This window comes from Crotalus tigris, unplaced genomic scaffold, assembly GCF_016545835.1.
Source record: "Crotalus tigris isolate CLP2741 ecotype Arizona unplaced genomic scaffold, ASM1654583v1 scf7180000023598.3388751, whole genome shotgun sequence".
Taxonomy (NCBI): Eukaryota; Metazoa; Chordata; class Lepidosauria; order Squamata; family Viperidae; genus Crotalus; species Crotalus tigris.
The window spans coordinates 3,026,740-3,042,180 of NW_024100068.1; the positions used below are offsets into that span (position 1 = coordinate 3,026,740).

The window sequence follows — 15,441 nt, forward strand, 5'->3', positions numbered from 1 at the left end:
ATAAATTTGATTCTTTCTTCATTGCAAAGAGCACCATATCTCTCTTCATCTAAGGGCTGGCACCTGCCCTTTCCTCCCCCAAATTTGTGAAATTTCTCCCTACAATTTATTTTTTTAAAAATCTCACCATTTGACCCTCTGTCAGAATCCAACATTCCTGAGCTACGTCTTGTTTGCCTGCGAGGCATACCTAAAAAAATTAAAGAGGCTATAATACAGAGGTAGAGAGCAAATGCACTGCATTTAATACTGTTGCAATTATTTAAATACATGTGTTTAAAATGTGCTGATTTTAAAAACAGAAAACCGTTTCTACCTTAATGTGCCTCATTGCCAGCTTGAGCAAAAAACTGATTGCCACACAATAAGTGACATGCAAGCAGAAGTACCTTCTGTCCCATTAAGCAAGGCTGAGCAATCCAGCAGGCTGCTGCGTGCACTTCGCACTCCTGATTTGCTGTCACTGTTAGGAGTTTTAGACAGACCACAAGAGAGATTTGATAGAAGAGTTGATTTCAAAGGAGGACGTCCACGCTTTCCCTTTTGTTTCTCCTCCTCTTTCTTTTCATCTTTTTCACAGTCTTCTTTACTCTAAATACAAATATAAACAATCTCATTGCCACAGGAAGTTTAGACTTTTCCTTCACAGAATGCATGAAAATATCCACTGTAGAGCTTCTGCTTAGCAGAGGATGCAGCCAGTGTCAAGTGACAGATCTCCATTTGTGGAATAGGCATTCCCCAGATCTGCTTTGAAAAAACAAATTAACCTTTTGGAAAATCAGAGTTCTCGGTCATCAAATTTGCAGATGACACCAAGCTGGCAGGAATAGCCAACACTCCAGAAGACAGGTTTAAGATACAGGAGGACCTGGACAGATTTGAACACTGGGCGCTATCTAACAAAATGAAATTCAGGGGTGAAAAAAAGTAAGGCTCTACATTTAGGCAAGAAAAACCAAATGTACAGGTATAGTATAGGGGGTACCTTGCTCAATAGTAGTAACTGTGAGAGGGACCTTGGAGTCCTAATGGACAATCACTTAAATATGAGCCAGCAGTGTGCTGCAGCTGCCAAAAAGGCCAACACAGTGCTGGGCTGCATTAACAGAGGGATAGAATCAAGATCATATGAAGTATTAATACCACTTTACAATGCCTTGGTAAGGCCACACTTGGAATACTGCATCCAGTTTTGGTCACCATGATGTAAAAAAAATGTTGAGACTCTAGAAAGAGTACAGAGAAGAGCAACAAAGATGATTAGAGGACTGGAGGCTAAAGCATATAAGGAATGGTTGCTGGAATTGGGTATGTCTAGTTTAATGACGAGAAAGACGAGGGGAGACATGATAGCAGTGTTCCAATATCTCAGGGGCTGCCACAAAGAAGAGGGAGTCAAGCTATTTTCCAAAGCACCTGAAGGCAGGACAAGGATCAACAGGTGGAAACTAACCAAAGAGAGAAGCAACCTAGAACTAAGGAGAAACTTCTTGACAGTTAGAACAATTAACCAGTGGAACAACCTGCCTCCAGAAGTGGTGAATGCGCCAATACTGGAAGTTTTTAAGAAGAGACTGGACAGCTATTTGTCCGAAATGGTATAGGGTTTCCTGTCTGACCAGGGGGTTGGACTCAATGACCTCCAAGGTCCCTTCCATCATCATCATCATCATTATTATTATTATTATTATTTCATGAAAAAAATGAAGCATCCCTTCAAATTACTCACAAACTTTCAGGAAAAACCTGGGTTTGTCCAAATATTGGGTATTTTCCTGGTCTTTATGCTGATACATTTTCTCTTATTTCAAATACATTGAAAACAGTATTAAGGGAAGGGAAAGATTTTTATAAATTTACTTAGATATGAAAAAATAGTTTACGAACGTGACTTACTTTTGCTTTTTTCTTTTGCTTCTTCTTTGGTCCTCCTTTTTCTGCAGGCCAAATAATCCTATCAGCTTTTACCCATTCATCGTATCTACAGCAAAGGAATATTGCATTTATTTAGGTCATTGCAAAATCACAGAGGTAAGTTTAACTTCTTTTGCAAAAATAACTACAAAAATAACTTGTAACCTGCAACCTGGAATTACAAGAGTTAAACATCCAGAATTCTAAGAATCATCCCTTTAAATTGTAAATCGGAATATAAAATTCTAGCAACTCAGAATCCTGCTTGGATTTAGCACAATAAGCCAGCAGGCAAATAAATAAATCCTACATCCTACTTCAAACTATAGATAAATACAATTGGCAAATAAACAACTTATTGGCAGAGCTTTTAAATTTTCCCATATAATCTGATACAGTTTTCAACCTTTATTCTTTCTCCTTTTTTATGAACAAAGCTATGTGCCTTTAATTAAAAATTGTCAGGATAGCAAGGACAGGACAGATTCCGCCCATGATCTACTATGAAATTATTATTGATTTTGAACATGAACATGTACAGCAGCAAATTTTACAACCCATCTCTACAAGAACACTTCCATATGCAAATTGAAGGGAAGGGCAATTCTCCATGATGACATTTTTTTTTAGGAAAAAAAAAAAACTCATCGTAACTCAGGTCCCCATCTTTCAACAGAGCCAATGTGACAATATTTCTATCTGACCATATTTAAGAATATTGATACTAAATAAAAAAAAGGAGTGGGAGCAGGACCGAAACACTGTAGGCATCTAAAATAGACCTGAACAGTCCACCTTAAACTTTTTACAGAGGGTAGCAGTCAACATTCAGTTCAGGTCACCGTTCTCTTCCTTACCTAACATTCCAGCCGTAATAATGCACTAAATACAAAATCTCTCCGTCATCATTTTCTGTACTTTTAATACTGGCTTCATAGATTTTCTGAGTTTTTCCACGGCCATATTTTACTTTTACTTTGGTTCCTGTAAGACAAGGTTCGGCATCTTCTTCACATTCCTCCCCTTCCGAGTCTCGATTTTCAAGTTCTTCCCTGCTGCAGAATAGACAATGAGATATCAATTAATTAAGAGGCCAAATGTAGACAACTGTGACTTTCCCATTCCTGCCACTCTTTCAGGTCACCTATAGTGATGCCACTATTTCCTTTTAAGGAAAATGACTTGGCATGAAAATCTTGACAGTACCTGCACTTTCCAAATAATGAATCTACACACATCTGATCAATTCCATGTCAAGGATTATGAAATGGCAGTTGCCAGATCAGTCGCAAGGAAAACTACTATCGGCTTTGCATGACTAACTTTTGTTATTGCACTGAAGTTTTCTGAAGTGGTTCCCTACCACTTACGATACTTCTTTTACTTGTGCATATCCTTCCCAAGGGTACTTCTAAATTTGTTATGAAATTAAAAGTTAAAAAACTAAAATCATAATATGTGCATAGCTATCTCTTATACAGCCAATAATTTCATGCAGAAACAGCAATTGTAATGCACTTTTCATTATTTTCTGTAACACAATGACCCAGATAAAGTACTGTAATTAATTTTTATTACGTTTTGCAGGTTTTACACAAAATGATGCATTTTTAATTTACCAGGTATGCTCTCTTAAAATTCACAAAACATTTTTCAATTGTTTGCTCTTTTTAATTTCACTACCTACCCACTCCAAATTTTCATAATGCTTTTCAATACATGGTGTGTCAAGCATATTGGACCTAATCTGTTCATTATCTATAGGTGCCTGCACACCTACAGGTGTTCTACCTTACATCACTCATTCAATAACCATTCAAACTTACAATGGTGCTGAACAAGTGGTACTTATGGCCGGTCCTCATACTTACAACAAGTACTGCATCCTTGCAGTCATGTGATCATACTGCTTGGCTTGCAGTTATAACATTGCAGCATCCCATGGTCATGTGACTGCCCCTTGTAACTTTCACAGCAGGCTTCCAACAAGCAAGGTCAATGGGGAAGCTGGTGGGAGGTCACAAATAAACACCATGGCAACAATAGGCTCTCTTAACAACGGCAACCAAAAATTCTGGAACTACCATCACTAAGTGGTGCAGTGATGTGACATTGTGCTTGATCACCGTGTCACTTAGCAACAGAAATTCCTGTCCTAATTCCTGTTTTAAGTCAGGACTACTTACACTTTGTTTACAATCTTTTCCTAAATTTTAATTGTTCATTTAATTTTGATATGGAGCTTTCTAGTTGCAAAATCCATTAGAACATAACAATGCCAAGCAGATATCAAATCATTCAAACAATACTACATCTGGAAGGTTTTTAAAAAGAGAGAATTTAGAGGTGGGGATGACATTGGAACCCCGTGATTAACCTCTATAATTACACTGAATTTTTAACCTCAATGAAGTACAGTTGTTTCTTGTACCTTAATGAAAAGAATACATAGTTAGCCAGGAATGTATCACAGAATAGGACTGAATATTTGTGTATGGATATATCTGTGCATGTGTAAAGGTCTAGCTGGATTATGTTGTAAAATGGCTACGGGATCATCTATCACAATACACAATTAGTGACACTAAAATTAAATTTAATAAACTTACTGACAGCTCAATCCAAATATATGCCCTGTATACAGATTGCATTTTTGTTCTGCTCTCTGATCCTGAGGAATCTGGTTTCTCAGGCCTGCATTTTTCTCTCTCTTTGAATTAAAAAAAAGATTCCAAAACTTTAATCAATGCATTTCAGTTGCTAAACACATCATGGTATCACTGCAGTACTGAAAACTCTACTTTGGTCACAAGAGTTTGTTTGTTTGTTTTTATTCTAATGTTGCCTTTTGGAAACTTTAAATGGATCGCAAAGCCTGCAAAGCCAAAAGGCTGCTTTTGTTATGAACTTGCCTAGCTGTTTAAGAAGCCATATGAATACAATTAAATGGAAAAGATTAATATAGGTGAAAGCAGTCCCTGGGAGCTTTGAGAGGTCCTTCAATTTCATATCTACTTTGAAAAAAAAATGTCAAGGTGGATTAGCTTAGTATTTTAATATTATATTACAACAGCTGCACAGTTTGGTCTATAGTTTTTTGTTATGCATTTCCCTGAGTCGGTTTCAGGATGATTGTGTATAACTATTAAACAAATACATGTTTTTATTAGAAGGATGAGTGATAATAAGCTACATCACAAGGTTCAAAGAAGTAGTAAATTCTGGACACAGAATAAGTCCTCTCCTTTGTAAAAAAATAAAATTAAATTAAAAATTAAACTCAAGTTGGTAAGCATAATATTCCTGCATCCTATTTTCCACATAACTATCCTGTGAGGGGTGTTGGGCTACTGGCACAAAGTCACCCAGTTGGCTTTCATGCCTGAGGGAGGCCTAGAACCTATGGGGGGGGAGGAACCTGTTTTATGTTAGGTTTATATTTTCTCAGGAATAATCTGCTTGAAGCCATAAACTAACCCACAGGTCCAAACCCAGGAGTGTTCAACTATCATTATTTTTCCCTGAACTAATAGGAAATGGATAGCTCTCTCTTGCCATAATTCTGAACTGTGTGTTTTCAAACCTTTTTTTTTTTAAATTAGGCAGAAGGCCGTGGGTTATCCAACAGTAAAAAAAGCTAAAATGTGATAAAAACATGAAAAGCATAAACCAGAAAGATTCCAGTTCACATCTTATCTCAGCCACAGACTCAGAAGTTTTAATAAAAATAATTGTTCAGCATATTCACTTTAGTAATGTGGGGATAACACAGAGATCTTACAGAGAGATGTGCAACTTTCTCAAGTTTTGGAATACCTTTACTGGCGTTCCAGCCTTTAAAAGTTGTTATCAAATGATCATTTTTATTGTGAGAAAAGGGAGCAATTACTCACATTGCCTCCTGTAGAATAAGACAGTACTCCCATATTACTGTTGCAAAAGAAGTACTCTCCCACCAAAAAATGAGAAAAGGTGTATGTAACGAGGTTCAGTTCCCTTTGCATTGTTGATGTAGCCCTGCTTTCCCCTAAATATACAATATGAAATTATAACTATGCACTAGAATTGCAATGCCTAATTGCATTCTGCAAACATTTTTTATAAAGATAAAATTCAACTATTTGCTCAGAAACAATCCAAATTTTAGGGTTCTGGTAATACAGAATGATGAAGGCTGGTAGGTTTGTTTTGCCATAAGGACATTTTGACACAACATAGAAAACCCAACACAGGGCTTTGTACCTGTCTTCTGACATGACATGTGGGAATTTTATCATAATGCAAAGGCATTAATTAGCATGATGAAAACAACCACAGCCTCTTAAGTCTCCATTACAACTATAAATATTTGGAAGCCCATTACTTGTTTTAGATTAATTACAGACTGACTGTCTGAATATGGATCACTATTAATCCAGGATTAATTTTAATCATACATTAAGGAACAAACCATTTTTTGATGGTTGAAAACCGATGTGTTTCTGTAGAAAAAAAAAAAGCAGGACTACATCATAATGTAGAAAGGGCCATGCTATACATGTAGGTTCCCTCCCCTTTTTTGGTGAAAACTGTATAGATGTTACAAGTTTATCCTTGTATTTTTTAATTTTAGAATGATACAAAATTGCGGAAATTTTCAGCAACCACAGTGGGGTGAAGAGAGAATGCAAGAATTACAAAAAAGAAGGGGTAAAAGAACAGCATACAATCATGGGAATTCTTCAGCCTAAAGTAGTTACACCTAAGTAAGGAAAATGCTAGCACTGTGTCAGGAAGTTCAGACATAAAATTAACTGATGATAGTAATTAGAATCCAGCTATAGTTATAAAGGCTAAAATTATGAATTAATTTTGAAAAGAAAATTAACAATTAAGTCAGGAATTGACAACACAGACCCCTTAATGTGCTTTTATCAGACAATAAAAATGGCCAAAGTCTTGTAAAACCATCAAAGCTTACAAGATTTCACACGAGATGCCCAAGGGACTTTGCTGAAGTTTTACAAAATTTGCTGCTTTTGGCTGGTTTAAAATATGTTAAATTTGTATTTTTTTAAAAAAAAAACCCACATTACTACCTTCTGGCAGTGATTAAGAAAAAAGACTGCTGATCCCAATATAGCTCTAGCCTTGCAGTTAAATTGAGCCTATTAAACAATGACTCCCTCTTTGCACAAGTTACTATTGATTATTATTGCCATGCAATGTTCGGCAACCCAGAAGCCTGAAGAAATTTCCTTGCCTTCTCTCTTCCTCTTCATCGGACTCCCTGTCAGATTCCTCTTCCTGTTTTGCTCTCTTTTCCTTCTGCTTTGGAGTAGTCTTTCTATTTCCAAGTGCCATATCATTTTCAATCTTCTCTGCATTACTGGAAATCTCCTCTATGTCTTTGTTCTCCTTATTGCTGTCTTTTAGCTTATCTTGTATTTTATCCTCTTCACCTTCTTTTTTAATAAGAGACGCATCAAGGATATGTCTTCTTCGTCCCTATGTAAAGAAAGAAATGAAATATCATCCTGTATAAGATGCATTGTTGCTTGCCAGGAAGCCCGATTCCACCACAGTGTTTTTTTTATCTTACTGAAGAATTACTGGCTTACTAAAGAATTAATGGACAACCAAAATAGTTCTCAACAGAAGAGAGTTAGCTTTTCTTTTAGAAATGTAACACAGTGGTTCTCAACCTGTGGGTCGGGACCCCATTTGGGGTCAAACGACCATTTCACGGGGGTCGCCAAACAATGCAGTCCGCCATTTTTTTCCCCCTTTTCCTTAGCTGTGCTACTCCCTTGTATTCTATTGGCTTTTGAAAGCCAATAGAATAGACTCTCTTGAATAGAGTAATTCTATTGGCTTTCAAGAGCCAATAGGAATTGTCCAGGCTGTCTCTGCCCTGCTGAGCCCGCCAAAAGTCCCATTCTGCAAACGGTGCTGCACCAGTTGAGTAGTCCTCGACTTACAACCGGCTGAGTAGTCCTCGACTTACGACCGGTTGGGGGTCGTGGCATTAAAAAGGTTGAGAACCACTGATGTAACATATAAATTCTGCTGCTTAACAGACAAGAAAAGAATACAAGAAATTACACTGTGGCTAATCATACACAGCTCTAATGTGACATGTTTGATTTATGACTTAGGATGTTTTATGATTACTTTTTAAAATAAAGCATTGTTAAACTTTGATTTACTACAATACACGAACCAAGCGATAGTATGCAAGTCAACCTTTTTCAAAATGAAACAAATATTTATCATTTTCTCAATGCTCTATAATTTGATACTTGAACAACTGCTGGAAGAGCAGCAATAGGAATAACTGGGTCATATTAAGTGCAGTAGCAGGAAATACAGAAGTAAAGTGAAGTGTACTTGCTCTTACAAATCCCTATGAAATCTTTTTCTCTATAAATTCGGTACCAACTCAAATTGTGAACTGGAATCATAGATTTATTGAGAATACATTACATTTCATTATATCCTGATAAAGTTAATGCAATAAATAACTCAGATGACAGATTTCATAGAAAGGACATTCCTCCAGCACGAAAACAAGGGGGTAGTACTTTATCTCATGCTGGGGAAGGCCTGTCTACAGGTAGTTGTTGGCTTACGACAGCCATTGGAATTGGAATTTCTGCCACTAAGAGATGCAGTTATAAAGGGCAAGCACATCACTTAGTGACAGACATCCTAGTTGCTGTTAACTGAATCCCACAGCTTTAGGAGAGGCAACTTTCCATAGACAAATTTGTTAAATCTGTTCAGCCATCCTGAGGATTTATTATAGGGCAAGCGGAAATACTGAAAATAAATAGTGGAAATAAAACTACATTTGAAAAGGCTGGACAAGTTCAGAGTGTTACAAGAACAAACAATATTTGAGGAGAATGAGAAGTTAGTGAAAGGACCTGTGTTCTCAACTAAATTACAAAAGTCACTGCTTATTTTATCACAGCTTTTTTTACAGTGCAGTTGCTTACCCGTTGAGACCTCTGCTCAAGTTCTTCTTTTTCGCTTTCACTGGTACAGTTGTTTTCTTCCAGCTCATTCTGAACCTCTACAGGAGGCATCACAGGCTCTTCTTTCACCCTTTCCTCCATTTGCTCTTCTTTTTTCTGTACTACAATTATTTTTGGTTCATTGTGGTGGATAGTTCGGAACTGAATATTTGCAGAACGGCAGTATTCTTCAAAACCATAAAGATACCTACAATTTTTAAATACATATTAATTATGGGATATCCTTGAAAATAATTTGATTCAATATAAAAGGGAGGAAAATGATATTGCCATTAGGTGTATACTATAAGCCACCTAACCAAACAGAGGTAATAGATGAACTTTTTGCTAGTCATTTTAATTAAGGTATGTAGAAAGCACATCACAATAGTAATGGGGGACTTTAATTACCCTAACATCAACTTGGAGACAATCTCTGCACTAAGTGGAAGATCAAACAGATTCCTGACAAACCTAGCAGACAACTTTGTCTCCCAAAAAGTAGAGAAGGAAACTAGGGGATCAGCCATATTGGACTTAATTCTCACTAACAGAGATGAAATGATGGAAGATGTTGAAACCACAGGAACCTTGGGGGGAGGTGACCATGCAATATTGGAATTCAACATTATGCAAGCACAAGCAATAGAACACAGTCAAACTAGAATCTTGGACTTTAAGAGAGCTAATTTCAATAAACTTAGAGAGGGCTTGGGAAGGATTCCATGGATGAGAATCCTCAAGGGGAAAACAACTCAAGAAGCTTGGGAAATTTTGAAAAGTAAGGTTATAAAAGCCTAGTCTAGCACAATACCAATGAAGAAGAAAAATAACAGCTCTCAAAAGAAACTAGCATGGCTGCATAAAGAACTCTCTGATAAATTGAAAGACAAAAAGGACAAATATAAAAAGTGGAATGAGGGGCACATAACTAAGGTAGAATATCAGCAAATAGCCCAAGACTGCAAAGATGAAGTAAGGAAAGCTAAGGCTCAAAATAAACTAAGGCTTGCAACAAAAGTAAAAAAAAAAAACAAAAAAACAGAAAAGAGCTTATTTTAACATATAAAAACAAGAAAAAAGTTAAGGAAATGATTAGTCCACTAGTGGGAGAAAGTGGCAAGGTGACAAGCAACAGGGAGAAAGCAGAACTATTTAACTCGTTTTTTGCATCTGTCTGTACACAAAGGGAAAAAACAGTCCAACCTATCAAAAACAGTACCATAAAAAAAGATTAGAAACATAAGATAGGCAAAAAAATGGTATGTGAGCACCTATCCACTCTAGATGAGTTCAAATCACCAGGACCACACGAACTACACCCCAAGGTTCTCAAGGAACTGGCAGATGTGATCTCAGAATCACTGAACTATATCTTTCAAAGATCCTGGAGCACTGGGGAACTACCAGAGGACTGGAAAAGAGCTGATGTAGTTCCCATCTTCAAAAAAGGGGGGAAAATAGATCCAGGAAACTACAGACCTATCAGCCTGACCTCAATACCTGGGAAGATCTTGGAAAAGATAATTAAGCAACAAATCAGCAAACACCTAGAGGCAAACAAAGTCATTACCAAAACCCAACATGGGTTTGTCAAAAACAGATCATGCCAGACAAATCTTATTGCATTCTTTGACCAAGTGACAAAATTAGTGGATCAGAGGAACGCTATGGATATAATTTACTTGGACTTCAATAAGGCATTTGATAAAGTAGACCACAACCTATTACTTGATAAGATAGAAAAATGTGGGATAGACAGCATTACCACCAGATGGATTCGTAGCTGGCTGAGCGGCCGTACTCAGCGTGTGGTCCTCAATGTAACTGCATCTACATGAAGGGAAATGTGTAGTGGGGTACCCCAGGGCTCTGTTCTGGGCCCAGTGCTCTTCAACATCTTCATCAATGATTTGGATGAGAGGATAGATGGGGAACTCATCAAATGTGATGGCAGGAATAGCCAACACTCCAGAAGATAGGCTTAACATAAAGAAGGATCTTGACAGACTTGAGCACTGGGCGCTATCTAATAAAATGAAATTTAATGGTGAAAAAAGTAAGGTTCTACATTTAGGCAAGAAAAACCAAATGCGCAGGTATAGGTCAGTGCTTGCAAACCTATGGCATGGGTTCCAGAGGCGGCACTCAGAGCCCTCTCTGTGGGCACACACAACATGCCCCGGAGATGGCAACCGTCCTTCTTCAACCAGCCGCCCGCTAACTCGCCGAGGTCCCACGTGGCCGGATGCATCCTAACACTGCTGGTTTCCCTCCCCCCTGTCCCAACCCTCCTGCCCTTGTATGCTCTCCTTTTCCTGGGCATGACCCACTGCATCGCCTCCTCAGCTGGCCATCAGCTCGCCGTCCAGCTCAGAGGCGGCTTCTCTGAACTACTGGCAGCGAGCTGCAGAGCCCCAGAGTGCGCCGGTCGAAGGGCTGGCAGGCTGTGGCTGCTGACATACACTATCTGCCCCCATGTGCTTGCTGGCCTCTGTGTGCGGGGCCCAATGGTGTCAGGCAGCCGCTGCACCGGCCCCCGCCTTGCCTTGCGACAATGGCACCCCTGCCCTGCCTCACCTTGCCTCGCCTCTCCCCACCTGCCAGAGACTCCCTGGATCTCCCCCAACCCTGCCTGGTCCCCACAGGCGTCCCTCCCCAGGAGCAACATCAAGGTGACCATGCCCACCTTGGCCACATCCACCCAGTGCCATGACCACCACAGCCACGCCCACCCAGTGGGCCACGCCCACCTGGCACCCGGCGATAAATCAGTGGGTTTTGGGTTGCAGTTTGAGCACTCGGTCTCTAAAAGGTTTGCCATCACTGGTATAGGTGGTACCTTGCTCAATAGTAGCCAATGTGAGAGGAATCTTGGAGTCCTAGTGGACAATCACTTAAATATGAGCCAGCAGTGTGCTGCAGCTGCCAAAAAAGCCAACACAGTGCTAGGCTGTATTAACAGAGGGATAGAATCAAGATCACATGAAGTGTTAATATCACTTTACAATGCCTTGGTAAGGCCACACTTGGAATACTGCATCCAGTTTTGGTCACGATGTAAAAAAGATGTTGAGACTCTAGAAAGAGTACAGAGAAGAGCAACAAAGATGATCAGGGGACTGGAGGCTAAAGCATATAAGGAACGGTTGCTGGAATTGGGAATGTCTAGTCTAATGAAGAGAAGGACGAGGGGTGACATGGTAGCAGTGTTCCAATATCTCAGGGGCTGCCACAAAGAAGAGGGGGTCAAGCTATTCTCCAAAACACCTCAAGGCAGAACAAGAAGCAACGGATGAAAACTAACGAAAGAGAGAAGCAACTTAGAACTAAGGAGAAATTTTCTGACAGTTAGAACAATTAATCAGTGGAACAACCTGAGCAGGGGGTTGGACTAGATGACCTCCAAGGTCCCTTCCAACTGTATTATTATTATTATTATTATTGTTATTGTTATTATTATTATTATTCCCATCAAATGATATATCCTCTTTGAAATCCCCACAACCACCTTCAAAAGTAAAAGATAAAAAATTAATCTGGGGCTGTTGACACTAGCATCTCAAGTTGCCATCCCCTCCTTTTCAATTCTCTGATTTCTGAGTTACAAGAATAATTTTTACTAGGATACACGAGACTTGCAGGCACTTCACTTGTTATTAACTCTATTGTTGATTGGATTACCGTTTTGCTTTTTCCGAAATTTTAATTTGTTTAAAGAAAGTTAACAATCTACAAGTGAGTTTGGCTAAAACATGAAAAAAAGTTCGAATAAATATAAATGTTGCTGCACAAAGGAGTTACTGTTAGTGAGATGCCATCATTAGTGCCTATCCCAGTCCACTCTGCTTGTTACATTCCTTTGAATCCAGACTAATTTGATCATTTGAGAGGGAGTTGCTCAAATAAAAGCTTGACAAAATGTACTCAATTCTTGTTCTTCAACCAGTTCATATCCAAACACAAATTAAGAAAGAAAAGAGACTACTCACTTTCTATAAGCAGTTTTCACATTGTAGGAAGCAGCTGAATTCAAAATAGGAATGCCTAGGTCCATATAAATTTGTTTCCATACAGCTCCACTATCAATCTTGGAAGAAAGAATGAGAGAAAATAAAGCATCTTGGCATCTTGCTCATTTGAAATTAAATAGCATGAACTCAGAATAAATTTAAGAAATGTTATGCTTACATTGTCACACCCACCCTGCTGATATACCAGTCTGAAAAGTTTGAAGAGGTTAAGATCCTTATAGCCCAGAACAGGTGGTTTATTGATAGAAGTTCCTAATTAATGAAAACATGAGGACAGAATATTATGATGCAAATGTTTTACATTAGAGTACACCATGCATTTCAACTTGCAGAATCACGATTAGTACCATATATAAAATGTTATGTGTAATTGCTATGGTAAATAGATCATTTTAAATGTATATTTAGAAATAGCAATCCATTTCTTAAATTGTATTATTACAAATACTAGAAATTCCAATGTGGATGTAAGTGAACATAGACATAGATGCTATCACCAAGTACAGGTAGTCCTTGACTTACAACTATTTAACAACACTTTGAAGTGATGGTAATGTTGGAAAGAGTGACTTATGATCCATCCTTGCATCAATCATGTGGTCAACATGATCACAATTTGGATGATTGGCAACTGGTTTTTATTTATGGTTGCAATGACTTACAGTCACATGATCGCAATTTTCTAACTTCCCAGCTGGCTTCAAATAAGTAAAGTCAATTGGGGAAGCCAGATTTAATTAACAACAGCATGATTCATTTAACGACCATGGTAAAAATAACTGACCATGGTCATAAAATTGGGTCTGGCATGATGACTTGCTTAATGACTGAAATTCTAGTCCCAATTGTGGTCATAAGTCAAGTACTCCAGGATCTCTTTTTTGTGCATGAAATAATATTTTAAAAATATACAGTAAAAGGACTAAATCTTCAATGACCCACACATTTCAGAGAAATAATAACCCCAATCTAAAAGTAACAGGAAATGAATAAATTGTATTTTGTCATTATATTAATTATCGCCATATATATTATTAGAAAGTTGGTGGAAAGGGGCGTTGTCTTACCTGAATGCCTTTTCTCAGCATGGAAGGAATGTAGAATCCACGCATGGGTATTAGAAGTCCTCTAGCCCAATCAGACTAAAGAATCAAAATTGCCACACCCCTGCTGGGCCGGACCATGCCCCAATTTCTTTTTGGTCTCAGCCCAGAAGAGACGTGTGCACTTTGGCTCCCGGTTTGAGAAAAAGACTTAGACCAGGTAGTATTTGCCTTACTTTTGCGTGGATTCTTCATTCCCTTGGCCGGATAGTCAGCGCTGGGCTCAGCGCTGAACTAACTGGCTATCAGCTTGCTTTCCTTGCCTTCAGCAAATTCACCCGCTGCTCAACTGATCGGCGCGATCGGAAACTAATGCTTATTGGAACTTCAAGACTTAAAATCCTATCAGTGGAAAATATAACTTTTGGATATTTACTGGTAAGTGAAAAGGCCAATTGAAAAGTTCAGAATAACAAAGCCTACCTAAACATCATTTCCCACCTCAAGAACATATAGTGCTAGGAAATTACTCCACATTTTGTTATCTATAACAATTTATGTAACCATTCGTCACAAATAGGCAAAGTTTCAGATGACCAATAAGTGCAATTAATATTTTGGGAACTAAGAACAAAAAAATGAATACCACAATATCTCAATTTGGGAGGACAGAGGTTGGGGTGGAGTTTCTTTGTTGATAAACTTGAATCAAGCCTATTACAAAGACTAGGATCCAAAGCAGTTCCTAAAGGAGTTGGCAGGCTGCAAGCTATATATATAAGCAAATTAGACCACACTACCTCTGTCTTCCATAAACTTGTAAAGCTGCTGGAGGAAATTGTCCCTCTCTTCAGGATCAAGCTCTTCCTCAGGCTTTTAAACATAAAAAAGACACATTGTAATACATATCTGAATAGTACATTTTGTATCTATAAACAAAAGTAAAACTGACAAGGAGGATCAAATTATTCATAAAAATCCAGTAAGTTGATATGGCACATGACCCCAGCCAACTACCAAGTTCCTACCAACTTGAAGGAAACGTTAAAACTGTACTAAGTTTCAAGAGCACATAGCCCTGAAAAGGTAAGACTATCATGAAGCCACTAAAAGTATATGTTAAACTAACATTCAGTTTTCTACAGTTACTGAACATATACCCATAACATTTTTGTGTTAATTCACTTTCTCCAGACATTCCAATAATTCCCTTGTTATTTAATGTTGGTATTTACCATTCCCTAAAGTATATTGGCTATGAATTAGCCAATTCCATCAAAATATGGCAAACATAAAATTCCATTACAACGTATTTTCAAAAAACTTTTTTGAATCTCTTCTTATTGTACTTTTATCAGCCCTTCCTTCAAATGGCTCTTCAATGAAGCATAGAATTTCTCTTTGCCCACTCTAACCATATAATACTGTATGTGGACTGGTTAGCTAACT

General features: G+C 38.1%; 1 protein-coding gene across 4 annotated transcripts in view; it reads right to left on the minus strand.

The window, feature by feature from the left end:
* ARID4A (AT-rich interaction domain 4A) overlaps positions 1–15,441 on the minus strand; it is a 55,390-nt gene that overhangs the window by 9,724 nt on the left and 30,225 nt on the right. For 2 of the 4 annotated variants that reach the window (XM_039319515.1, XM_039319511.1), the window contains exons 12-20: positions 14,793–14,865; positions 13,107–13,201; positions 12,908–13,005; positions 8,898–9,123; positions 7,160–7,404; positions 2,775–2,972; positions 1,900–1,984; positions 390–591; positions 128–190 (exon numbers count right to left, since the gene is read on the minus strand). In XM_039319515.1, coding sequence (XP_039175449.1) covers positions 128–190; positions 390–591; positions 1,900–1,984; positions 2,775–2,972; positions 7,160–7,404; positions 8,898–9,123; positions 12,908–13,005; positions 13,107–13,201; positions 14,793–14,865 — 1,285 coding nt within the window. The remainder of the gene's footprint in view (positions 1–127; positions 191–389; positions 592–1,899; positions 1,985–2,774; positions 2,973–7,159; positions 7,405–8,897; positions 9,124–12,907; positions 13,006–13,106; positions 13,202–14,792; positions 14,866–15,441) is intronic. The other 2 variants (XM_039319512.1, XM_039319513.1) reach the window with 2 other exon arrangements.